We start from the raw sequence: 27,447 nt of genomic DNA on the forward strand, positions 1-27,447 counted from the left end.
TGAGGAAAAAAAATCCAGAAAATCACATTGTAGGATTTTTAATGAATTTATTTGCAAATTATGGTGGAAAATAAGTATTTGGTCAATAACAAAAGTTGCTCAATACTTTGTTATATACCCTTTGTTGGCAATGACACAGGTCAAACGTTTTCTATAAGTCTTCACAAGGTTTTCGCACACTGTTGCTGGTATTTTGGCCCATTCCTCCATGCAGATCTCCTCTAGAGCAGTGATGTTTTGGGGCTGTCACTGGGCAACACAGACTTTCAACTCCCTCCAAAGATTTTCTATGGGGTTGAGATCTGGAGACTGGCTAGGCCACTCCAGGACCTTGAAATGCTTCTTACGAAGCCACTCTTTCGTTGCCCGGGCGGTGTGTTTGGGATCATTGTCATGCTGAAAGACCCAGCCACGTTTCATCTTCAATGCCCTTGCTGATGGAAGGAGGTTTTCACTCAAAATCTCACGATACATGTCCCCATTCATTCTTTCCTTTACACGGATCAGTCGTCCTGGTCCCTTTGCAGAAAAACAGCCCCAAAGCATGACGTTTCCACCCCCATGCTTCACAGTAGGTATGGTGTTCTTTGGATGCAACTCAGCATTCTTTGTCCTCCAAACACGACGAGTTGAGTTTTTACCAAAAAGTTCTATTTTGGTTTCATCTGACCATATGACATTCTCCCAATCCTCTTCTGGATCATCCAAATGCACTCTAGCAAACTTCAGACGGGCCTGAAAATGTACTGGCTTAAGCAGGGGGACACGTCTCGCACTGCAGGATTTGAGTCCCTGGCGGCGTAGTGTGTTACTGATGGTAGGCTTTGTTACTTTGGTCCCAGCTCTCTGCAGGTCATTCACTAGGTCCCCCTGTGTGGTTCTGGGATTTTTGCTCACCGTTCTTGTGATCATTTTGACCCCACGGGGTGAGATCTTGCGTGGAGCCCCAGATCGAGGGAGATTATCAGTGGTCTTGTATGTCTTCCATTTCCTAATAATTGCTCCCACAGTTGATTTCTTCAAACCAAGCTGCTTACCTATTGCATATTTAGTCTTCCCAGCCTGGTGCAGGTCTACAATTTTGTTTCTGGTGTCATTTGACAGCTCTTTGGTCTTGGCCATAGTGGAGTTTGGAGTGTGACTGTTTGAGGTTGTGGACAGGTGTCTTTTATACTGGTAACAAGTTCAAACAGGTGCCATTAATATAGGTAACGAGTGGAGGACAGAGGAGCCTCTTAAAGAAGAAGTTACAGGTCTGTGAGAGCCAGAAATCTTGCTTGTTTTTAGGTGACCAAATACTTATTTTCCACCATAATTTGCAAATAAATTCATTAAAAATCCTACAATGTGATTTTCTGGATATTTTTTTCTCAATTTGTCTGTCATAGTTGACGTGTACCTATGCTGAAAATTACAGGCCTCTCATCTTTTTAAGGGGGAGAACTTGCACAATTGGTGGCTGACTAAATACTTTTTTTCCCCACTGTATAGAGGATGTCAGTCTAATGAGGGTTTCAGAGCAAGCCACTGGCTGCTGCCTTGAGCATGTGGTGATGCTGTTGCTGTTCACACGAGCACTGGATTGATTTATGCTAATACCCATTGGCCCAGTGTCTCAGCCCAGTGTCCCTGGTGATTGCCTGCGGTCAGAGTGTGTGTGTGTGTGTTGTGCCCTTGTTAAATTGTGTCACACACTCCGCTTGATGCCGTCTCCACCCACCTTGGTGTGTCGAGCATGTCACTGGAAAACCAGCCTGATGTCCCTGGAGGACAGGGAAATAGTGGTGCTCAGCATTGGATTGTAGTCGAGTGTGTCGCTCCGCTGGCCCAAATCGACTAGGCTATCTGTCTTTCCATGTTTGATTTGTTTTGTGGATGACATATAAAAGGATATTTTGATTTAGCATGTTTGGTCAGAGACTATGAATGGTATATGGCTCTTCAGTAGTCCTAAAGCAGTTTCAGCACTTGGTGTAGCCTATATATCTATACGTTTACATGAAGATATATGTCAAGTAAAAGATTTCATCTTTATGTTCTTCTCTCTCAAACTCCCTACACATCCAGCCATTGTCATGGTATGTGATTTGTGCTGGCCGGCCTCGCCCTACCCAGCATGCATTTCAAAGCGCCCCAGTAAAGCCTTACCAATCTGTCCCACTTTGTCTGGCCAAGACACCCCCAATGGCTTTGACAAGCTCGTAAATCTGGAGCCCCAAAGTCAGGGCAGCGTGTGGCTAGTACGACTCCATGATGGAGGGAGTCTGTAAAATGGTGATCAGATGGCTCTATTGGAGAGGAGGGAGTTCCGGACGTGTTATTAGCCTGATTTACATACGTTCCCCTGGGTGTTGTCCTCTCCCCACCTTCCTACTCATGATCATCCACACTGTCTGCCCCTCTTTGTTTAAGCGCAGCCAAGCAGGTGTGTGTGTGTGTGTGTGTGTGTGTGTGTGTGTGTGTGTGTGTGTGTGTGTGTGTGCCGGGCGGGCGGGCCCACCTAAGTCCATGGTGAATACACACATCAAGTAATTTACCTCTTGTATATCATAATCAGCTTAAGATAATGTATTCAGATAGATTTAGATTATGTTTAGGCCTTATCCAATGTCGCTGTTGCTCTTCCTGCAACCCGCTTCTTACTTTTAGCTCAGGACATTCACATTCAAATGTATGTTTATACAAAGGCCTTGATTGATGCTAAGTAGTTACCATCTATTGGCAATATTATGTATGACACAACTGCCACAGTTAATCAGATGTGGTTACAGTATTTTGTCACTTAGATAACGTTTCTCATATCTGCCCATATGGAATGTTTTAGGAAGAGATGTACTGTAGGAAATCAGGTTGAGAGCTTATTTTAACACGCAGCCATCCCACCACCTCTCCGCTCAGAATCTTAGTCTTTGTTTAAAATCAAAGTAAAGAAGGTCATTGAGGGTCCAATAGCCCTACAGTATATTGCTCACAATCACTTAAAGCTGCAATATGTAACCAAATGTACATAGAAATGTAAGTTTTATAGATCTGTCATTCTCATTGAAAGCAAGTCTAAGAAGCGCTAGATCTGTTCTATGTGCGCTATTTCTTTGCTTTCTGTTCTTAAGTTTAGTTTTTGCGTCTTTTACTTTCGGTTTTGTACATCAGCTGAAAATACAATATTTTTGCTTAATGAAAATATATTTCCCAGCAGTTTAGATGGTACATTGATTCTCTACACTATACTATAAGCTATACACTATTGCTTGCTTTTTCATATAAACTGAAATTAGGCGAACTATTAGAATTTTTGCAACCAGGAAATGACGGAGCAATTTCTGCATATTGCACCTTTATGCAAATTCTGTTTATCTCAACCCAAGACCATAATACACTCGGGTCCCTTAAGAAAAATCTTCAATTCTCCATTTTAATATCTTATTTTAGAATATCTTATCTCAATGCCGCTCGCCTAAAACAGACTTCATTTTCCCCAAACATTTGATCAAATCTGAATTTGAATGTTTTTTTTTCTAACACAGTTAGTTAGCGGGGACCATCTATGAGTTGTATTCTATTCATGTGTTCACCTCATCGTCCTTGTCAAGTGGGAGGATAGTAACAGGCCCGTATACATTACTTCACACTGTAGAAAAACGTTTTGCAACGGAAAACGAGCGTTTCTTATTGGACAAGTTCAGGTAGTCCCTCCCGGTTTTCAGTAAAAAAATTAATAAATTGGTGCCTAATGAAAATAGTTGTATTTTGTAGTTTATTTTTAAATACCAACTTTCAAATACTCGAGGTAGTCGAATATATTTTCTGTAGACTTTCAACTAAAGGCAACTATTTTCTTTGATATTCAAATACAGGTCTCAGAAAACCAAATCATATTTGAAAGTATTTTGAATACCTCTCAGAAAACCATATAATATTTGAAGGTATTTTAATATATGCAAGTTGTTTGAAACCCCAAAAATGTGATGGCTGCCAAATATTTGATGAAGAACCAAAAACTACAGCAGTTAGTTGAATTAGTTTGAATATATGATCGTTAGCACATGGTATGGAGGGCTCTTGGATATTAATCAAATATTGCCTATAGCCTATAATTAAATACATGAAGGACATGGAATCATCTCAACATTAGAGTACAGTGGCGCAGTGGTCTAAGGCACCTCATCGCAGTGCTAGCTGTGCCACTAGAGATCCTGGTTCGAATCCAGGCTCTGTCGTAGCCGGCCGCGTCCGGGAGACCCATGGGGTGGCGCATAATTGGCCCTGCGTCGTCCAGGGTAGGGGAGGGAATGGCCGGCAGGGATGTAGCTCAGTTGGTAGAGCATGGCGTTTGCAATGCCAGGGTTGTGGGTTCAATTCCCACGGGGTGCCAGTATGAAAAATCATAATAATGTATGCACTCACTAACTGTAAGTCGCTCTGTATAAGAGCGTTTGCTAAATGACTAAAATGTAAATATATTCAGACCCCTTCCCTTTTTCCACATTTTGTTACGTTACAGCCTTATTCTAAAATGGATTAAATAAAAAAATGTCCTCATCAATGTACACACACTACCCCATAATGACAAAGCGAAAACCGTTTTTTAGAAATTGTTACACATCAAAAATAAAAAGTAGTTGCTTTCTCTGATATGTATTCAGTTTTAAAAGGTAGTTCCTTTCTGAGATCTGTATTCAAATAGTTTAATATAATAATTATTTTTTGGGATCTGAATTCAATTATACTGAACAAAAATATAAACGCAACATGCAACAATTTAAAAGATTTTACTGAGTTAGTTCATATAAGGAAATAAGTCAATTGAAATAAGTTCATTAGGCCGTAATCTATGGATTTCACATGACTGGGAATAAAGATATGCATCCCAAACATGCTTAATGGGTGACATGTCTGAGTATGCAGGCCATGGAAGAACTGGAAAATTTTCAGCTTCCAGGAATTGTGTACAGATCCTTGCGACATTGGGCCGTGCATTATAATGCTGAAACATGAGGTGATAGCGGCGGATGAATGGCACGACAATGGGCCTCAGGATCTCGTCACGATATCTCTGTGCATTCAAATTGCCATTGATAAAATGCAATTGTGTTCGTTGTCCGTATCTTATGCCTGCCCATACCATAACCCCACCGCCACCATGGGGTACTCTGTTCACAACATTGACGTCAGCAAACCGCTTGCCCACACGACGGTTGTGAGGCTGGTTGGACGTTGGAGGCGGCTTGGTAGAGAAATGAACATTAAATTCTATGACAACAGCGCTGGTGGACATTCATGCAGTCAGCATGCCAATTGCACGCACCTTCAAAACTTAAGACATCTGTGGCATTGTGTTGTGGGACAAAACTGCACATTTTAGAGTGGCCTTTTATTGTCCCCATCACAAGGTGCACCTGTATAATGATCATGCTGTTTAATCAGCTTCTTGATATGCCACACCTGTCAGGTGGATGGATTCTCTTGGCAAATGAGAAATGCTCACTAACAGGGATGTAAACACATTTGTGCACAACATTTTAGAAAAATACGTTTTTTGTGCGTATGGAACATTTTAGTGATCTTTTATTTCAGCTCATGAAACATGGGACCAACACTTTACATTTTGCATTTATATTTTTGTTCAGTGTAGTTTCTCATTGACTTTAAGGGCATTCTAGTGTGCATTATTTATCTGTAATGCACGGAAATAACTAATGGTGATGAACGGAATTCTTACATGTTTGAGCTAGCCTGGGTACCAGTCTTTTTAGCTAATATTCCACTCTTTGCCACTCCTGTCATTTGCCAAAGGATAGCTATGAGGGATTTGATGAGGTGGTGGCGGCGTGTAACTGGTGTTTGGTTATGCCGGCACAGGGCATTATTTTCAGTAAGAGTCCAACATACAAGCTGTTCAGATTTACAGCTACTAACTTGAATGTGAAAGTTTATTATGTTAATCTTTGTTTTTGCTTTCTTGCTTGAGCTCACAAAAACGTACGTACATGTTCGTTTATGCATTATTTTCAATAAAGGTCTGATGAATATGTTGCTCCAATATAGGCTGCCTTTATTCACATTTGACATATATTATATTTAGTTTGTTTCATACTCTAGACATAAATCCTGTTCAACTAATAGTTGTTATTGGGAGGTATCAATAAATAAGTTTATTCATCTCCAGTGTATGAACCTCTCCATCCCCTTCTCTCTCTTCGGTCCTATTCACCAGATATGGCGCGGTACCATAGCCAGGATGCGTTACCGGCGCATGCGAGCCGCCCTCATCATCCTGCGGGCCTACCGGCGCTTCAAAGTCAAGTCTTACATCAAAGACGTCAACCGCAAATTCAAAAACGTGCGCTCCATGAAGGACCACGGCAAGCACATCAAGTGGCCCACGCCGCCCAAAGTACTGCGGAGGTTTGAAGAGGCGCTGCGGAGCTTCTACAACAGGTGAACAAACGGGAAATCACCCGCGCGCACACACACAGGGTTGTAATATGACTTGTCCCACCTCTGTTCAGACAGAACATCAACCCTTGAACACAATGCACTGTAAGCCCTTCCATCGGTATATGATCAGTGTAGTAACAATTCTGAGGAGTGCCATAGCCAGCGGTGTTGTTTTAAACTCCAACTGGTTTCCTTTGAAGGTTCTTACCCATGTTTCCTCCAGCCTCAGCTCTGTGGTGGACATTGATTTTCCCCCATCAAAGCCTCATACAATACTTTCATCCAGAGAAAGTTCAATTCCACACTTCATGCTTTGAAAGTACAGTTTCAAGGCAGGATGTTTCTTGTCAGAGAGAGTGCAGCCCCCCAAGAAATCACTGTTCTACAGTATCATCAAGTCAGAAATAGCCAATCCAGTTATCAAGGCTATAGATTCTACAGTATCAGAGTCGATATCTTGGCTCCATTGCTATTCCTGACGGTGTTTCTTGTTGCTTTAGGTGGTGGGTATGGATGCTGATCAAAGACCTGACTCCAGAGGAGAAGCTGCAGATCAGGGCCAAGGGGGATACCCTGGAGGCCCTCAAGGGCCAGAGACCTGACCTGGGGCTGCAGAGGACCTGGGAGGGCAACTACCTGGTGAGTTGGACTGGCAGGGAGGGGTTCTGACACTGTAGCTCTGAGCTCCTCAAAGGAGGAGTTTAGCGGTTGATGTGTGTGTTGTTGTTTTTTATTTGAAGGTAGTTGTAAATGTGTGTGTGTGTGTGTTTTTGGGGTGTAGTGGTGTACGGGTGACCGTGTGTGTGTTTGCGTGCATTGTTGAACTAAAATACAACAGAAAGCGCTTTGTCTTTGTAGAGTTGATCTTCATGACAGTCTTTGTCTTTGTGTGTGTGTGTGTGTGTTCAGAAGCGAGACAGTCCTGACACAGCGTCCTCCTTCACCTTGGTGTCCAGTGAGCTGCAGCGTAAGGACAAGTTCATGAGAGTTCTCTTCTCCTGCAACGTGCGCAAGGTACGTATATGCAGATGCAGACGCACACACACACACACAATAGAGAATACAATCACATCTGTTACACAACACACACTCTCTCACCTAACTGTCTCTGAGTTTAGCCAACTCCCAGTGGTGTGTGTTGGCTGTGTGTGTGGGACTCCTGTGGGGTGACTGATGAGGATCTTTGTGTTTCGCAGATCAACCGTTTCCACAAGGCAGAGGACCGGGCCGTCCTCATCACAGACCGCCACCTGTACAAGATGGACCCCCTGAAGCAGTACAAGCCCATGAAGAGCATCCCCCTCTACAATGTAGGATCATCTCCCCTGTGTTGTTAATATCGTGTATTTTATGTAGTTGAAAATGATGGAAATCTTACTAGCTGTGGCTCTAAATAGCTTAATGGATATCTCTAAATTAATCTCAATTGATAATTAATAACAGCATGGTTTGAGGAGGGGGATATTAAACACTATGTTGAGATAATGGAATAATTGTCTTTCCCACGTCCTGTTAGACTTTAATTTAAAAAGATTAGATGGGATTTTGTTTAGTTTTAAATCATCATAATTATCTCTCGTCTCTGAGAGTATTTTATTATACTATATACGGAGACTATTATTTGTAGCTATGGCAACAGTGTTTAAATGTACAACTTTCCCAGTCCTTTCTCCACTGCATTCATGTTATGTTAAAAACATTCACACTGATTGGTGGACTATAAGGCACACAGAGACTATGAGCCTTGTTTCCATGGTGAAAATCCTCTGGGTTGTTTTTAGATTTACAGCAGTGCGTCCCTGCTTTTTCCCAAAACATCCTGGCTTTTTATCAGAACTCTGTTTATGTAACCTACACCCGCATTTAAACCTCTGTCCTCGTTCCAAGTACGAGTCAAAGTAGCATCTCTGCTATTACAGTACAGGCAGATATTAACAGTGGCTTATACCTGGAAAGTTGACCTTGTGGATAAAGAGGGGAAAATGAATGAAAAAGAGAGAGAGAGAAGGGAGGGTGAATGAGAGGGAGAGAGAGAGAGGTAGAAAGGTAATCCATTCATCTTTGGCCAGATATTCCCTCCCTGTTCTGTTGTAATGAGTGAGAAATGAGCTGAGGCGTACAATGACAACTATGACAAGGAACCATTTTGTTCAATCTGAAAAACAGTCAGGAAAGAATTATAGGATGGACACCCCGGTCCTATCGCTGCATCTGTAATGGAAAGGGGAAATGGAAAAGCAGGGCTAGGAGGAGAATGGGGTTGGCTGAAGGGCTATCGGCTATTGTTTACACACACACACACACACACACAAGAGAGCCCGGAGAGGGAAAGCGTGTCTGCTGGACACTCAGTCTGAAGCTTCAGTATTGTTAAATGGAGCAGACTGGGAGACATAAGAAGGCTACTCAGAGAGGTAGAGAAGGATGTAACCCACAATACATACAGTATAGAACATTGTGTACAGCTACATGTATAACATAATGTATTGTAACTACCCCACACACACACACACACACCACAACATATTGCATGTATGACATCATATATTGTAACTGCATCCCCCCACACACACATGCATGATTAAATACTCCATTATTCTGAATGTCATCTGTAGGAGTGAGAGAGCTGGTCAAGGTGAGAGAGTAGATTGAGATGGAGACGTATGGTTGCTAGGGATGCCAGCGAGGCATGACGAGGAACCATTGATTACTTGAAGGTCGGATGGAGTGGAAAGGCCTGTTGATTAGCAAGCCAGCTACGTTGCTGCCATGCTAAACCTTGGCTTCCCTTGTGTTTATTTAGTGCCCCTGCAGGAACCAAAGGCAATTGTTGCATCCCAAATGGCAACCTGTAGTCCATATGGCTCTGGGAAAAGTAGTGCGCTATGTAGGAAATAGGGTGCCATTTGGGACGTATCCACTAGGCCAGGGAGATGGATAGCTCCCCATACGTCCATACTACTGAGGAGCCACAGCTGTCTACCTCCGATTTATAGGGCAATTAACCAATGCCTTGTGACGCATACAGCGATCGTTACTGTGTTAACTGTTGTGTCCGTGTATAAAACAAAAGTGTAAAAAATAAAAAGACGATCTGTTATACATCCCTACCTCCCTCATCCCTCTTTTTCCTGGCACATTCCCTTCGCTTTCTGCCATCTTCCTCCCTCTCCCTCTCCATCCGTGCCGCCGCCGTTGTCATGCCAACTTCCCAGGAGATGGGGTTGTCATGGCGACCGTACAGGAGGGCAGATCAGCTGATGTCTGGTGTCATTCAGGCATGTGCACAAACCGCCTGGCTGCTACATGTGTGCTCCGCTTTCTAATAGCGCTTATTTTGTCTTTCCTCTCACTCACTCTCTTTCACTGTTTTTATCTTCCTCTCCATCTCTCCAAACATGCATTCTTTCCCGAGTGTTTCCCCTAGGATTGTTTTCAGCAGCGGTTGCAAAGTTAGTGTGGAAGTGGGCGTGGCCAATGGTGTGGTCTCCGACATCCTCTTGGTCGCATAGACAAAATGTCGCTGTTTTCAACACATTTCCTGCAATTTTACACATTTTGCCATGGCTTATGTGTTCTTAGGTTATCTCCAACATTGAGTGACTCCAACATTATAACAAAATCAATGGGTTCCCCATGGCATTTTGGGCATTTTTTATTATCCCAGTTTTTATTTTGGTGGTTGTTAGTTCTCAAAGATGATCTTATAAATATACACAGTGTGCAAACATTAAGAACATCTTGCTAATATTGAGTGTCACCCCCCCCCCTTTTCCCCTCAGAATAGCCTCAATTCGTCGGGGCATGGACTCTACAAGGTGTCGAAGGCGTTCCACAGAGATGCTGGCCCATGTTGACTTCAATGCTTCCCACAGTTGTGTCAAGTTGGCTGGATGTACAGTACTTTGGTTGGTGGACCATTCTTGATACACACAGGAAACTGTTGAGTGTGAAAAACCCAGCAGCGTTGCAGTTCTTGACACAAACTGGTGCGCCTGGCACCTACTACCATACCCCGTTCAAAGGCACTTAAATATTTTGTCTTGTCCATTCACCCTCTGAATGGCACACTTACACAATCCATGTCTCAATTGTCTGAAGGCTTAAAAATCCTTCTTTAACCTGTCTCCTCCCCGTCATCTACACTGATTGAAGTGGATTTTACAAGTGACATCAATAAGGGATCATAGCTTTCACCTGGTCAGTCAGTCTATGTCATGGAAAGAGCAGTTGTTCCTAATGTTTTGTACACTCAGTGTATAGCTCCATTATCTTTTCTACATACTTTCTATCTGGCCACCTCCCGAGTGGCGCAGTGGTCTAAGGCACTGCATCGCAGTGCTAGCTGTGCCACTAGATCCTAGTTCGAATCCAGGCTCTGTCGTAGCCGGCCGTGACCCATGAGGCGGCGCTCAATTGGCCCAGCGTCGTCCAGGGTAGGGGAGGGAATGGCCGGCAGGGGATGTAGCTCAGTTGGTAGAGCATGGCGTTTGCAACGCCAGGGTTGTGGGTTCGATTCCCACGGGGGGCCAGTATGAAAAAAAAGAATGTATGCACTCACAAACTGTAAGTCGCTCTGGATAAGAGCGTCTGCTAAATGACTAAAAATGTAAATGTTAAAATGTTTTAGCCGTTTAAGTTTGAAAAAATTATTTGCAAAAAAAGATAAATAAATCATGTTTTCGGGAGCTGCTAAATGAATATAGGGAAACACTTATTTCCCTCCTTGACTCCTTCTCTCTACAGTAAAGTACAGTCAAGCAGTGCAATGTAGGGATACTTTTATTTGTAGATGCTAAACGGGAATGTAATTGTTAGTGCAGATTAAGACTGGTGACCCTACTAGAGAAGGTTGTCATAGCTTGCCTCATTATACTGTAATCTTTTTAGTCATACTGCATGAATCCTCCCCCTTTCCTCTCTCTCTCTATCTCTCTCTTTCGCTCTCTCTCTCTCTTTAAGGGATTCGTCTGTGTTATATAACAGACTTGTCTCCCTCAAGAATACCCCGGAGGAAGAACGAATAGGACGCTCGCTACAGTACCATCTATATCGCTATGACAACTCAGACAGGCAGTCCCCGACCAGAATGCTCTGGTCTGATCCAATGGCTGGCCTGGCCCCCTTCTGACTGCACATTAAACAATGTGCCCACTCTGCAAAACCCACAAACTCACCTCCCGACACACGTTTCCCACTAAGCTACCCACCGACACAACATTTACAAAATCAAACGACGTCTTGATTAAAAAACAACACCTTTCCCAGTGTTTCATTACAAAATCAAATGAATGGAAAAAGCAGAAACGAAAATGCCAATCTGACTGTTTCATTATCCCACCTCATTAAAAAGAAACGAGGCTCGTTCCAATCAATTAACCTGTTCATATGAATATAAATGTAACCTGTTCCTCTTAACAAGCTGTCACGAACGCAAGCGTATGGTGTCGGAGTATACCTGTCGAAATCGTTTCTAACCCCGGGGCTCATTTCACTTTCAGTTATTTCAGCTAGCTGTTGTTTACCCCTTGATGTGTGGTGCCATGGTGGAGGTGTCACATTTCCTTAAGATGGAATAATTATTATTTTGTCCCAGTATGGTGCAGGGCTAAGGGGGTAATGTGTAAGACTCTGTTTCCATAGTCTACACTGTGCTCAATGGGGCCTGGACTCACAGAGAGAGGGGGAGGAGGGAGAGGGGGGGGGGAAGGGATGGAAAAAGAGAGAGGGAAAGAAAGGAAGAAACTATAATCTATTAGCATTAGACCTAAAGAGAGGGGGAGGAAGAGAGATACAGAGAAGAAGGGTGTCTGTGAGAGAGGTAAATAGACACACCATGACCTTTAGGCATAGCCCTAACCATGACCTTTAGGCATAGCCCTAACCATGACCTTTAGGCATAGCCCTAACCATGACCTTTAGGCATAGCCCTAACCATGACCTTCAGGCATAGCCCTAACCTCTAAGCGGTATTTACCTGTGATGCTATTAAATAGAGGTTAGGGCTAGGTCTAACACATTTTGTGGGGTTTTGTAGAGCTCAGTAAAGCCCAACTACACACATGGAGAATATTGGCATCTGACCACACTGGCTGGTTCAACGAGCCTCGATCAGAAGTAATTGATTAGTCCTGTGGGATCAAGATCAATAACTGAAAACATTTATATATTGAAGAAGATATTTGTCCACATACTATTCTTCTCAGCCTCTCTGAGCAAATACTTTTTTTTTTAACAAACACAATTCTGTTCGGTTCAGTTCATATTTATTTAACAGTATAATCCACTCTATAAATCTATAAACAAAACAAAATATGATTCATTCCAGAGCAAACAAATGCACAGTATACACTCTACTTTTCATTATGTTCCTTAGAGATGTTATCTTCCATAGATGTTATGTTCTGTTAAATAAACAGTCACATCAGCAGCAATAACCCTTGAAGCAGCCAGACGTTACACACTGAACCTTGGGGTTTTACCTATCCATTGCAGTCTTTGTAGGACCATGTCAGAATTCCCCTGGTCCACTAAGTAAATGAGGGGTGATGGATTGCAGTTTTGATTCAGTCTGAGAACCCCTAGTGTATTGCTGTGTCCATTGAGCCGTGGTAACTCAAACTCCCCTGGTGTGTGTGTGTGTCTGTGTACTTACGCGTATGTCCTCTCTCTCTCTCGCTCTCTGTCCTCCCAGGTGACTGGGGTGAGTGTGTCCCCTGGTAAGGATCAGCTGGTGGTGTTCCACACTAAGGACAGCCGGGACCTGGTGGTTTGTCTAAAGGGCATGGTGCCTGCTGGGGACAGCCGCATTGGCGAGCTGGTGGGCACCCTGCTCAGCCACTTCAACAGGTAACCAGTGGGTGTGTATGTGTGGCATGCATGTGTGTCTGCCTTTCTGTCTGTCTGTTGGTCGGTCGTCAGTGGGTGAGTCTGTCGGTCTTTCTACTTGTCTTTCTGTCTGCCTTTCTGTGTGATTCTCTCTGGCTGTGAATGTTTGTGATGTGTGTCTGCAGGGAGCCATAGAACCAGTACAGTTATACAGTACCACTCCTCCACAGGAGGTTGGGAGCACCTTAATTGGGGATTGCTAGCTCGTGGTAATGGCTGGAGCGGAATCGGTGGAATGGTATCAAATACATGGACACCATGTGTTTGATACCATTCCATTCGCTCCGTTCCAGCCATTATTATGAGCAATCCTCCCCTCAGCAGCCTCCTGTGCTCTCCTCTAAGCAAAGTCCAGTACCTTCTGTATGGTGCATTCTCTCAGATGTGCAGACAGTAGTGGAGATTATGGTCCAAGCCAGCTGTGTCTCCCCCCACCTACCGTATTACTCACTGTCCCTTCGGTCACCCCTGGAAAAACTACACATGCAGCAGATTTTAACTGCTATACTGACCCATCTGATATGGTACTGTACATGTAATATATACCAGGGCTTGACATTCACTTTTTTAGCCACTTGTCCTTCGGACAAGTAGGACAGATTATTCACTTTTCCAAACAAATAAAAAAGGTCTGTAACACCATTTTTACATAATTGTATGATGCAAGGAACCACTTTACAAAATAAAATGCATTATTATCTTTTTTTTACCATAGACAATCAGACAAAAATGTAGGTTACACTCTGCCTATTGTTTTTTTTGCATATTCAAGGCTGTCTCAAAATACAACACTGCCCCTTTAAGGCTCTCCTGGAGGATGGTTGGCCTCCCTTGGTAGCCTATAAAATATTGCAACATTACAATTACAACCAAATACTTTTTATGTCTTTTATAAAATAATTCCCTCAAGGGCTCGAAATTAAGGGTCCGTTGGACAATACAAAATATGTCTACGGTTCAAAAGTTCTGGGATGACAGATCCAAAATTCATACCACTGAACATAAAAACAATTAAAAAAGCATTGAGAGTGATGCAACAGATCAGACCGTAAGATCAACAATGTGCACATGGCTTGTGTATGTGTGCCAAAATGCTATTAGCGTCAAAACACCGTTCTCAAAAGTGCACCGTGCACACGAGCGGTTTCATGTGACAGAGATTAAAATATCCGTTACAAATTAAGAAAAAGGGGAGATCTAAAGATGCATCAACTAGCATGGGTTACTAATACAACTAGGATTATGACTAGCTGCTGCACAATAAAATATGTGAAAAATGCTGGTTTAAGTAATTCCCTCAACATTTGGTCGTATTTTGACTAGGCTAGGCTACTTTGAAACAAAGCTTCATAAAAGGATATAAAACGTCCAGGTTTTAAACAATTAAGTTTATGGTTAAATAGTTTCAAAATACTGACCACCTTCGCTCAGATTCAAGGTGGATGATGTGTGGTGCACAACAGGCACTGTCCTTCACTCTCCGGTCTTCTGACCATTTGATCAGAACGAACCGCCTCAAGTATGTCGACAAAATCAAGCCTTAATGTTAATTATCCTTCATTATACTTGTCAAACATGACTGGCGTTTAGCCTATATTTATGTAATTAAGTCTCATTCAAGTTTGGCTACATTTTCTGCCGCCTCCCTCATGTCAGCATAGGTTTGGACATGAGGCTGTAGTCAATATGCATATCACCAACACTTTGACATCTAGTCTTTTGTATTTATGTACATTAAAAATAGATTTGAATATTATTCCAATGCTGGCCTCTTTGAGCCAATTCCGATCTGAGTAATTGTTTGATATTGTGATCAAAGAAATGACTTGCCCATTCGGACATCTTACATCAATATTCTTCTTGTGCAACATTTTTATTTAGAGAACTAGCGTTAATGTCAAGCCCTGCATATCATACTTTCTTGCTTTTTAAATTCTATTTAAGTGGATATATTGTAGGAGAATGGAGAAAATTATCAAGACATCATCGTGATCATATTATTTTCAAGTTTGGGCTTGTATGATAATTTAGTAATGTATGATAGATGATTGCAGCATTTTGACCCTGCTGTAGAATACCTACATTATATTTAAGCCATGGCGCTTTATCATATCCTTGGTCTGGTCTGAAACTGGTCTATTCTGTGTGTGAATGTGCCTGTACACGGCTCCGATGCTATCATGTGTATGTGTATTACACGCTCTCAGCGACAGATAGAAAAAGCCCCCTGCCATTAGGTCCCTCTTAATTACTCTCCATGTGCTTCCTATAGAAGCCCATCTATCACAATGAAACATGGACAGAACAAAAGGCTCACGAGACACCCCAGTGTGTGTGCATGTACACTGAGAATACCAAACATTAGGAACACCTTCCTAATATTCAGTTGCATCCCCCGTTTTGCCCTCATAACAGCCTCAATTTGTCGGGGCATGGACTCTACAAGGTGTCAAAAGCGTTCCACAGGGATGCTGGCCCATGTTGACTCCAGTGCTTCCCACAGTTGTGTCAAGTTGGCTGGATGTCCTTTGGGTGGTGGACCATTCTTGATACGCAAAGGAAACTGTTGAGTGTGAAAAACCCAGCAGCGTTGCAGTTCTTTACACAAACCGGTACACCTGGCACCTACTACCATACCCTGTTCAAAGGCACTTAAATCTTGTCTTGCCCATTCACCCTCTGTATTACACACATACACAATCCATGTCTCAAGGCTTAAAAATCCTTCTTTAACCTGTCTCCTCCCCTTCATCTACACTGATTTGAAGTGGATTTACCGGTGACATCAATAAGAGATCATAGCTTTCACCTAGATTCACCCGGTCAGTCTATGTCATGGAAAGAGCAGGTGTTCATAATGTTTTGTGTACACAGTGTATAATGTGTGTATGTCCCCTACACATCCCAGTAGATTTAACCTTTATCTCTGTAGCTCAGTTGGTAGAGCATGGCGCTTGTGGGTTTGATTCCCACGGGGGGCCAGTATGAAAAATGTATGCACTGACTAACAGTAAGTCGCTCTGGATAAGAGCGTCTGCTAAATGACTAAAATGTAAAAAAATCTCTCCTTCAGCACAGTGCACAGCCCACACAATAAAGAGCAGAGGGCCATAGCACACACAGGGACCCAGAGTCAATGGCTGGCTTTTTATCCCCCAAATGTACAGCATGTGTAGTGCAGAGTGAAAGTGACATTAAGTTTAAGCCCCACTCCAAATAACACTGCCCCTGTCTCTGTCAAGTTAGTGCCCCCCTCAAAAGTCTGATTGAGTTTGCGACTCGACTGGTTGTTGAAGAAATGTCAACGCTGTCATATTTTACGAGTAGATAGGAGCCTTCTCAGAATGTATCGCGGCCAAATCTGTTGAGAGTAAAACAGACGCGGCGAATTCTGCCCCACATGTAAGTAAGAACATAACCCTCTTATCGACTGTGACGCACAACAGTTGTCTAGAAACTCACAAATAGTCCTGCCGTTTTTGCATGAAAACGGATTATATCCCCATGCTCTCACTTCCTCCCTCACTCTTTTCCTTCTTCTTTCTCATCCATTTTCCCCTTTTCTGTCTCTCTCTCTCCCCCCCATCCCTCCCTCTCCTCTCTCCTCCTTCCCCCCTACCCCTCTCCCTCCATCCCAGAAGAGGAGAGATTAAATATTGAAGGAGATGTGCTACTCTGCTGTGGTAGCCTGCATGCTCTCTACTCTATATTTAGCCCAGACCTCTGTTCTATTGACATGCACCCCATGCAGCACGGACCAGGCAGCCACTGTTACTGCAGCACACCACAACACAACTCATTAGTAGAATCAGGTGTGTTACTGCAGGGCTGGATCAAAAGCCTGCATGCATACACGGTACATTTTATATTTACGTTTGAGTAATTTAGCAGACGCTCTTATCCAGAGCGACTTACAGGAGCAATTACAGGTTAAGGGCCTTGCTCAGTTGACCACCACTGCTTATAAAGCATCCACTCTACATGCAGTACATTACAGTCTACTGTATATGACCCTGATATACACTGAGTGTACAAAACATTATGAACCCCTGCTCTTTCCATGACATAGACTGACCAGGTGAATCCAGGTGAAAGCTATGTTCCCTTATTGATGTCACTTGTTAAATCCACTTCAATCAGTGTAGATGAAGGGGAGGAGAAAGGTTAAAGAATAATTTGTAACCCTTGAGGCAATTGAGACGTGGATTGTTAATGTGTACCATTCAGAGGGTGAATGGGCAAGACAAAATATTTAAGTGCCTTTGAACGGGGTATGGTAGTAGGTGCCAGATGCACCGGCTTGTGTCAAGAACTGCAACACTGCTGGGTTTTTTCACGCTCAACAGTTTTCCATGTGTATCAAGAATGGTCCACCACCCAAAGGACATCCAGCCAACTTGACACCACTGTGGGAAGCATTAGAGTCAATATGGACCAGCGTCCCTGTGGAACGCTTTCAACAACCTTGTAGAGTCCATGCACCGACGAATTGAGGATGTTCTGAGGGCAAAAGCAGGGATGCAACTCAATATTAGGAAGGTGTTCCTAATGTTTGGTATACATTACATTTACATTACATTCAGCTTACCTGATTATTATTGATCACTGGATCTAACACATACCCCTTGGTTCCCACCTGTCCTAAAAATATCCTCCATGTTAATTATTAATTTCTCTCAGGAATTATAACTGTGAAGGTAAGGAGGTTAACTCAGCGAAAGACCAGCAATACACAAACTCTGTCTTAACTTCCAAATTCTAACGTATAGCAATGTTCTTCTACTCTATGTCCGCCTGATTCGGACAGACCTACTTCACTACTTTTCCATATGGTAACGGTTCCCTTTGTTGTGGTTTCTAAACTATAAATTGTGCTTCAGTGGAACCCAATCTAATGAGAAGGTTCCACTGTGAGATGTGTAAGTCCCTGACAGAGATTACTCTGTCGCGGTTGTCTCTGTTCTAGATGTAGCTTTGTTTCGCTGTTGTGTAACGCTGTATTTCAACTACTGGGTTCTGAGAAAATTGCTTTCTGTGGCTGCTTGTCTTGCTGTTGTCCACAGTGACTACTGAAAGTCCAGAAAGTATTGACACGGAGAATGGAGGGAGAGATCCTTGTAAAGACAAACGATGGATGAGTGTGTGCGTCTGTCTCTTCATCCTTTCTCTCTCTCTCTCTCTCTCTCTCTCTCTCTCTCTCTCTCTCTCTCTCTCTCTCTCTCTCTCTCTCTCTCTCTCTCTCTCTCTCTCTCAATTTCAATTTAAGGGCTTTATTGGCATGGGAAACGTGTGTTAACATTGCCAAAGCAAGTGAAGTAGATAGTAAACAAAAGTGAAATAAACAATAAATATTAACAGTAAACATTACACTCAGAAGTTTCAAAAGAATAAAGACATTTCAAATGTCATATTATGTATATATACAGTGTTGTAACAATGTGCAAATAGTTAAAGTACAAATGGGAAAATAAATAAACATAAATATGGGTTGTATTTACAATGGTGTTTGTTCTTCACTGGTTGCCCTTTTCTTGTGGCAACAGGTCACAAATCTTGCAGCTGTGATGGCACACTGTGGTTTTTCATCTCTCTCTCTCTCTCTCTCTCTCTCTCTCTCTCTCTCTCTCTCTCTCTCTCTCTCTCTCTCTCTCTCTCTCTCTCTCTCTCTCTCTCTCTCTCTCTCTCTCTCTCTCTCTCTCTCTCTCTCTCTCTCTCTCTCTCTCTCTCTCTCTCTCTCTCTCTCTCTCTCTCTCTCTCTCTCTCTCTCTCTCTCTCTCTCTCTCTCTCTCTCTCTCTCTCTCTCTCCAGGAATTCTCTCCTGTGTTCTCCCTCTGTGGAGATGAATGGTGTTATTCTGGGTCCAGCCTAATCCTGTAATAAGAAGGAAAGCATCGCTCTCTTAATAGCACTAGGGAAAGACAGGAAGAGAGAGCGCTTGACAGAATAAAGATATGAGACACTCTGCACTGTAACACTGTTCATGTCTGTGTCTGTGTGACACCAGTTATTGGACTTAACTGTTTGCTTATTCTTTCTGTCATTTGTTGTTTAGTTTCATTCAAATTCTCTTATTTTTGTTCTTTCTCTCTCTCTGCCCCTCTCTCTCTCCCTCGTCATTCCCTTGTTATGTGCGTCACAGATTGAGGTTGGCCCAGATTTGACAGGGCAGCAAGGTTACATGATCAGTTCAACCCCTCAGTTTAACCCCAGGGCAGAACATGACCAACGAGCTATATCAGATCAATACAGAGGCTATGGGCTTCATACTGCCGACCCATTCACAGCAGAGAGAGTGCGAGAGATAAGATGAGCCGTATGAGAGAGAAGGCGATATAAGAGAATGCTAGAAAGAGAGTAACATAGATCTGTTGCTTGTTGTCAGCCAGGTAGCAGAAGTCTAAGACCCCTGATTTGCTCTGACAAATCCTCTCTGCTCTCCTCCCCAAGCAGAAAAGTAGGGATCTGTTTTCCTTTCCGGAGAAAGACGATCCATTAAGTTTGTGTCAGTACAACGGAAGCATGATGAATATTCAGACCTTGAAGAAGTGCTGCTTGGCGTGAACAAATGTGCCGTACTGCACTTTCCTGTGTAATTTGAGATGGCATCATCATCATCGTTAAAGACACTAAGACAGACAGAGGCGGTGTGCTGCTGACTGGTGATTATGTCTCCCTACGCCATCAAGGTCACCCTTTATGCTGAATGGAGCATTTGAGACTTAAGGAAGTCATGCTCCACTCCCCTGTCCTCTATCCTTCCCTCCCTCCCTCTAACACCCTCCCTCTCCTGCTCCTCCCTCCCTCCCTGTGCGGTGATGCAGTTGCCATAGCGACCAGCCGATCCATGTTTGTCTGATATTTAGTCATATAATAACCCTGCTGGCTGAGAACTAACGACTCATCTCCTCTGGAGAGGGAGGGGAGGGGAGGGGGGGGGGGGGGAGAGTGAGAAGGAGAGAGAAATAGGTGGGAGATGGGGAGAGGCAAAAAAAACAGTTTCAGAGAGGTAAACAGAAACTGTAGGAAAGGACAAAGAGACGGGTAGAGGGGGAGAGGGAGAAACAGGGGGATAGAGGGAGGGAGAGTATTTTTAAAGCTCATCTTGTTTTAGCCATTAATGGATCTGTCTCCATCCTTATACATTATCCAGGTGATGGAGTGGATGGTATTCCTGTCATGGAAAACTGTGCTGAGCACCAATGCTAGTCATCTGTATAAACGCTAATATGCCTTCCAAAAACATACAGTAAAATTGTGTTTTTGCTACCCCCTGCATACATGGATGCATGTGTGTGTATATCGTCATAACACACTTACATTAGGCTATAGCCATCACACACACATGCAATATTTTCTAGAGACACACACACACTGTTTATGCTGGACAGTAGAGAGTCCTGCTCTGTTTTGTATTTTATATCCCTACCCTGTCAGCCTGGGGGGTCGGTTGGTTGGTGGAGTGAATGAAGGGGAGGGGTGTAGACTGAGTGGGTGTGTGTGTGTTATGACTGAGTGAGTGAATGTGTGTGAGAGATGGGATCTGACCTAGTTTCCCTCTGTGTCGATCCCTGCACCACTGCAGTGCTCTCTGCCTGTCTGCCTGCCAACCAACATTAGGAGACGCAGTGAGGTACAGGTCAATAGGCCTCTACCATGCTCATAGGGTGGTGCTGCGGCCCCAGACATCCCCTCCCCTGACTGGGGTGAAGTGTCCCTGTCCTGCCCTCCATACCTCCAGCCTTTCCGCCTACGCCCAAACAGAGCCACCCACTTACTCTACCATCTTGCTGCTCTTACTGGTCATAATTTAAGCCTCTCGATCCTTGTACAGTATACCAAGATGTAGCCCCCCGCTTGACCTTTACCCTCCACTCGTTTTCCTCCTTGGCCCTTTCTCATCCCTCTCTTCACCCCTTTCGTCTTTTCTCCTGTCACCTCCAGCTTGGGCCTGATCAACTCGATTATCTTGGTTCCAAGACAACCTCGTCCCCTTCCCCCATGTCACTCGAACCCGTGAAGCATCGATAAACTGGAATGAATGGCCTCTTCTTTGAGCTATTGATTTGATTGGGTGACAAAGTGAGAGCCATGTCTCTTTAAAAGGGAGCGGTCTCCCCATGTATAATGAAGAACTCATTGAAGACACTTTTCCTTTTCCGCTTGGCTCATCCTCATCGATATATTGATTTCCGTAATGGTCCTTCAATGGTCCAGCCACCCATGTGATTATACTGGGTGCTTCAGAGGACAAGAGAGAGACGAGGGATGCTGTTTCATTGACGAGTGTCATGCTAGGCCTATTAAACAGAATGGAGAGAAGAGAAACTGGAGAATTGAAGAACCAGGCGTGAAGCCATTGTGGCTCCAGCAGTGTTAAGATTCAGCCGTCTGTGTAGTGTGTACTACTATCAACGGTCCCTCAGGGGAAGTGCTCCCTTGCTTTGTCCACTTCTGGGACGCATCACCATCATTGACCCCGCTGATCATCTAAAGAGAGGATCTCAACACCGATTACAGCAGAGAGAGGATGAGTTTGTGTTTGTCTAGGTTATCTGTCTATGAGCAGTGATGAATACTCTGTACTACCCTTCTTGATAATAATAGTCTCTCTACCCTAATGGGAGTAGAGCTGGTCTCACATTACCATGCGTTAAACCTGTGGCCGCTACACGTGTTCTGTTCACACTGACGTTATCAATCCCATCAGTACGCATGATTAATGTAGTGGTGGAATCACAGGAGATCCAATACAACTATGTTGATTAAGTCCTATGGAAGTGGATTTTTAGTACTGGTAGTCCCTTCTGTTCAATTATTGTGCTCTTATAATGCATTCATATTTCATATCATATACTCTGAAGAACATTATATAAAACATTATAAAACCATTATTGTCAATTGTCAGTGGAGGTCGGAATGAACAGCAGTATAATACACTGCTCAAAAAAATAAAGGGAACACTTAAACAACACAATGTAACTCCAAGTCAATCACACTTCTGTGAAATCAAACTGTCCACTTAGGAAGCAACACTGATTGACAATACATTTCACATGCTGTTGTGCAAATGGAATAGACAACAGGTGGAAATGATAGGCAATTAGCAAGACACCCCCAATAAAGGAGTGGTTCTGCAGGTGGTGACCACAGACCATTTTGGTCACTTTTGAATGCTGGTGGTGCTTTCACTCTAGTGGTAGCATGAGACAGAGTCTACAACCCACACAAGTGGCTCAGGTAGTGCAGCTCATCCAGGATGGCACATCAATGCGAGCTGTGGCAAGAAGGTTTGCTGTGTCTGTCAGCGTAGTGTCCAGAGCATGGAGGCGCTACTAGGAGACAGGCCAGTACATCAGGAGACGTGGAGAAGGCCGTAGGAGGGCAACAACCCAGCAGCAGGACCGCTACCTCCGTCTTTGTGCAAGGAGGAGCAGGAGGAGCACTGCCAGAGCCCTGCAAAATGACCTCCAGCAGGCCACAAATGTGCATGTGTCTGCTCAAACGGTCAGAAACAGACTCCATGAGGGTGGTATGAGAGCCCGACGTCCACAGGTGGGGGTTGTGCTTACAGCCCAACACCGTGCAGGACGTTTGGCATTTGCCAGAGAACACCAAGATTGGCAAATTCGCCACTGGCGCCCTGTGCTCTTCACAGATGAAAGCAGGTTCACACTGAGCACATGTGACAGACGTGACAGAGTCTGGAGACGCCGTGGAGAACGTTCTGCTGCCTGCAACATCCTCCAGCACGGTGGGTCAGTCATGGTGTGGGGTGGCATTTCTTTGGGGGGCCGCACAGCCCTCCATGTGCTCGCCAGAGGTAGCCTGACTGCCATTAGGTACCGAGATGAGATCCTCAGACCCCTTGTGAGACCATATGCTGGTGCGGTTGGCCCTGGGTTCCTCCTAATGCTAGACCTCATGTGGCTGGAGTGTGTCAGCAGTTCCTGCAAGAGGAAGGCATTGATGCTATGGACTGGCCCGCCCGTTCCCCAGACCTGAATCCAATTGAGCACATCTGGGACATCATGTCTCACTCATCCACCAACGCCACGTTGCACCACAGACTGTCCAGGAGTTGGCGGATGCTTTAGTCCAGGTCTGGGAGGAGATCCCTCAGGAGACCATCCGCCACCTCATCAGGAGCATGCCCAGGCGTTGTAGGGAGGTCATACAGGCATGTGGAGGCCACACACACTACTGAGCCTAATTTTGACTTGTTTTAAGGACATTACATCAAAGTTGGATCAGCCTGTAGTGTGGTTTTCCACTTTAATTTTGAGGGTGACTCCAAATCCAGACCTCCATGGGTTGATCAATTTGATTTCCATTGATCATTTTTGTGTGATTTTGTTGTCAGCACATTCAACTATGTAAAGAAAAAAGTATTTAATAAGATTATTTCATTCATTCAGATCTAGGATGTGTTATTTTAGTGTTCCCTTAATTTTTCTGAGCAGTGGATAATACAGGTGTTCCTCAGGACCAGCTTGGAGAACCTCCACTGTCATGACACATGATTAGGAGTGTAGAGTTACATTATAGGATCTCTATAGCTAAGAAAGGGACTTGAAGTATTATTGTCCAGTCCTTTTGACCCGTCCCTCCACTGCTACAGTACATTAGGCACTGAGTTGACCAATGCTACAGTGGCTTTGATCAACACTCTCCTTGGCAGCTTCACTGCTAGGCTGCTCTCTCTCTCTCTCTCTCTCTCTCTCTCTCTCTCTCTCTCTCTCTCTCTCTCTCTCTCTCTCTCTCTCTCTCTCTCTCTCTCTCTCTCTCTCTCTCTCTCTCTCTCTCTCTCTCTCTCTCTCTCTCTCTCTCTGTGTGTGTGTGTGCTATTGTGTGTTTGTGTCTCCATCTCCTCCTCCTCTCTCTACGTTCAGGGGTCTTTGATCAATATACTTTTTGCTGCTAAGACATTTTTAAATGACCTACTTAGTAATCTCCCCCATTTAGAGTATATAGCTCTTCTTTTCATAAAGAAATGGTGGAGAAAAGGAGAAGGGGACAGAGGAGGAGAGGAAGATATCCGCACTCTCACAGCTTACTAAATATTGTAATGGTTTTGAAGGGTAGAAGTTCCTGCATTTGAGCAGGTTTTGACTTGGGAGTTTTTTTTTTGCTTCCTGGTGTTGTTTTCTCACATTAGATGTTTTTGGGGCAGAAAAGGCTGGAAGAGACATGTCTCTCACTAACCATCTCTCTCTGACCTGTAGCGCTGCCGATGCTAGCGGAACTGCCTCGAACTATGAATCACTCTTTCTGTTGTGACGTGAATGAAGGACAATTCTAAACCCGCTGTGCTGCCTGGCTAGAACCATTAGCGACCTGAAAGAGGTGTGCTTAGTTTTCATTGTCTAGATGGAGCTGGCTGGGAACACGTGAGACGTGTGAGAGAGCGGATGCAGATCCATTCGGAAGGATATGGTGGATGGTTAAGGTGGAAATTATGGATGTAGAGACCCTTTTATCGACCATTTCATCCTTTTCTCATCTATTCCTTCTCTCCTTCTCTACCCCCTTTTCTGTATACCTCCTCCTCCTCTCCTCCTTGGGCTGGATTATGTTTGCTCGTGTTGTGGAAGACGGGATTGGGGGTTGGCCGCAAGGCTTGTGTGTTGAATTTGGGAGAGGAGTTGGCTATCTATCAGATATATATATGGACCATTGGTCCGTCTCGACACTCTCCTACACCCAGCCCCTCCCCCTCAGACAGTAGTAATAGGCAGAAACACATGAACATACTGTCCACAAATACGCACACACACACACAATCTCAGTATTTATCAGAGGAGGCTGGTGGGTTTTATTTTAGAACTGCTGTTAAGGAAAGCAGGGAAATTCGATCTGACAGGTGAACAGTGGGGGCTTATATCCCTCCCCCATCCACAGCACCCTGTGGTGACCCTCCCTCTGGGCATGTGTACGTGCTGCTCTTGGCATAGAAGCTGCACTCTTGTTGATCATCTGGCCCATCATTTGGCCGTCTGTCTCTGCCTTTGCCACAAACAGTCTATTCACATGCACTGCCCATATTTGCAATAATCTGCCCATATTTGCATCATGCTGCAACAAATCCTATGCTACATCTGTCATTAGTTAGCTTGATAGATATTTCCCAGCATAGACATTTACATTTACATTTACGTCATTTAGCAGACGCTCTTATCCAGAGCGACTTACATATATATATTTTTTTATACTGGCCCCCTGTGGGAATCGAACCCACAACCCTGGCATTGCAAACGCCATGCTCTATCAACTGAGCTACATCCCTGCCAGCCATTCCCTCCCCTACCCTGGACGACGCTGGGCCAATTGTGCGCCGCCCATGAGTCTCCCGGTCGCGGCCGGCTGCGACAGAGCCTGGATTCGAACCAGGATCTCTAGTGACACAGTTAGCACTGCGATGCAGTGCCTTAGACCACTGCGCCACTCAGGAGACTTAGCACTTCGAAAGGGACTTTAAAGTCTCAGATAATATTTAAGAGGTCTATATATAACCTACATACAGTGCATTGGGAAAGTATTCAGACCCCTTGACTTTTTCCTCATTTTGTTACGTTACAGCCTTATTCTAAAATTGATTAAATTGTCAATCTACGCACAATACCCCATAATGACAAAGCAGAAACTGTTTTTTTAAATTTTTGGCAAATTTATAAAAAATGTAAAACAAAAATCACATTTACAGTATTCAGACCCTTTACTCAGTACTTTGTTGAAGCACCTTTGGCAGCGATTCCAGCCTAGAGTCTTCTTGGGTATGACGCTACAAGCTTGGTACACCGGCATTTGGGGAGTTTCTCCCATTCTTCTCTGCAGATCCTCTCAAGCATGTTCGATCTGGTTCAAGTCCGGGCTCTGGCTGGTCCACTCAAGGACATTCAGAGACTTGTCCCGAAGCCACTCCTGCGTTGTATTGGCTGTGTGCTTAGGGTCGTTGTCCTGTTGGAAGGTGAACCGTCGTCCCAGTCTGAGGTCCTGAGCGCTCTGGAGCAGGTTTTCATCAAGGATCTCTCTGTACTTTGCTCCATTCATCTTTGCCTCGATCCTGACTAGTCTCCCTGCCGCTGAAAAACATCCCCACAGCATGATGCTGCCACCACCATGCTTCACCGTAGGGATGGTGCCAGGTTTCCTTCAGACGTGATGCTTGGCATTCAGGCCAAAGAGTTCAATCTTGGTTTCATCAGACCAGAGAATCTTGTTTCTCATGGTCTGAGAGTCTTTAGGTGGCTTTTGGCAAACTCCAGGCGGGCTGTCATGTGCCTTTTACTGAGGAGTGGGTTCCGTCTGGCCACTCCTGATTGGTGGCCTGATTGGTGGAGTGCTGCAGAGATGGTTGTCCTCCTGGAAGGTTCTCCCATCTCCACAGAGAAACTCTAGAGCTCTGTCAGAGTGACCATCGGGTTCTTGGTCACCTCCCTGACCAAGGCCCTTCTCCCCAGCTCTAGGAAGAGTCTTGGTGGTTCCAAACTTCTTACATTTAAGAATGATGAAGGCCACTGTGTTCTTGGGGACCTGCAAACATGTTTTGATACCCTTCCCCAGATCTATTCCTTCGACACAATCCCGTCTCGGAGCTCTACGGAAAATGTATTCGACCTCATGGCTTGGTTTTTGCTCTGACATGCACTGTCAACTGTGCGACCTTATATAAACAGGTGTGTGCCTTTCCAAATCAAGTCCAATCAATTGAATTTACCACAGGTGGACTCCAATCAAGTTGTAAATACATCTCAAGGATGATCAGTGGAAACAGGATGCACCTGAGCTCAATTTCGAGTCTTATAGCAAAGGGTCTGAATACTTATGTAAATAAGGTATTTTTGTTTTTAATTTGTAATACATTTGCAAAAATGTATAAAAATCTGTTTTCACTTTGTCATTATCGGGTGTTGTGTGTAGACTGCTGAGGAATTGTTTTTATTCAATCCATTTTAGAATAAGGCTGTAACGTAACAAAATGTGGAAAAGTCAAGGGGTCTGAATACTTTCCGAAGGCACTGTATGTATGAACAAAAATGTTAACGCAATATGTAAAGTGTTGGTTCCATGTTTCATGAGCTGAAATAAAATATCCCAGAATAACACAAAAAGCTTATTTCTCTC

At 44.0% G+C, this 27,447-nt stretch overlaps 1 protein-coding gene across 1 annotated transcript in view; it reads left to right on the top strand.

The window, feature by feature from the left end:
• The window catches only part of myo1d (myosin 1D), a 98,724-nt gene that overhangs the window by 61,416 nt on the left and 9,861 nt on the right, over positions 1-27,447 (top strand). Inside the window, exons 17-21 of the mRNA XM_084154089.1 lie at positions 6,215-6,438; positions 6,939-7,077; positions 7,348-7,452; positions 7,635-7,748; positions 13,133-13,287. Coding sequence (XP_084010215.1) covers positions 6,215-6,438; positions 6,939-7,077; positions 7,348-7,452; positions 7,635-7,748; positions 13,133-13,287 — 737 coding nt within the window. The remainder of the gene's footprint in view (positions 1-6,214; positions 6,439-6,938; positions 7,078-7,347; positions 7,453-7,634; positions 7,749-13,132; positions 13,288-27,447) is intronic.

The sequence above is a fragment of the Coregonus lavaretus genome, assembly GCF_964263955.1.
Source record: "Coregonus lavaretus genome assembly, chromosome: 1".
In the NCBI taxonomy this organism is placed as follows: domain Eukaryota; kingdom Metazoa; phylum Chordata; class Actinopteri; order Salmoniformes; family Salmonidae; genus Coregonus; species Coregonus lavaretus.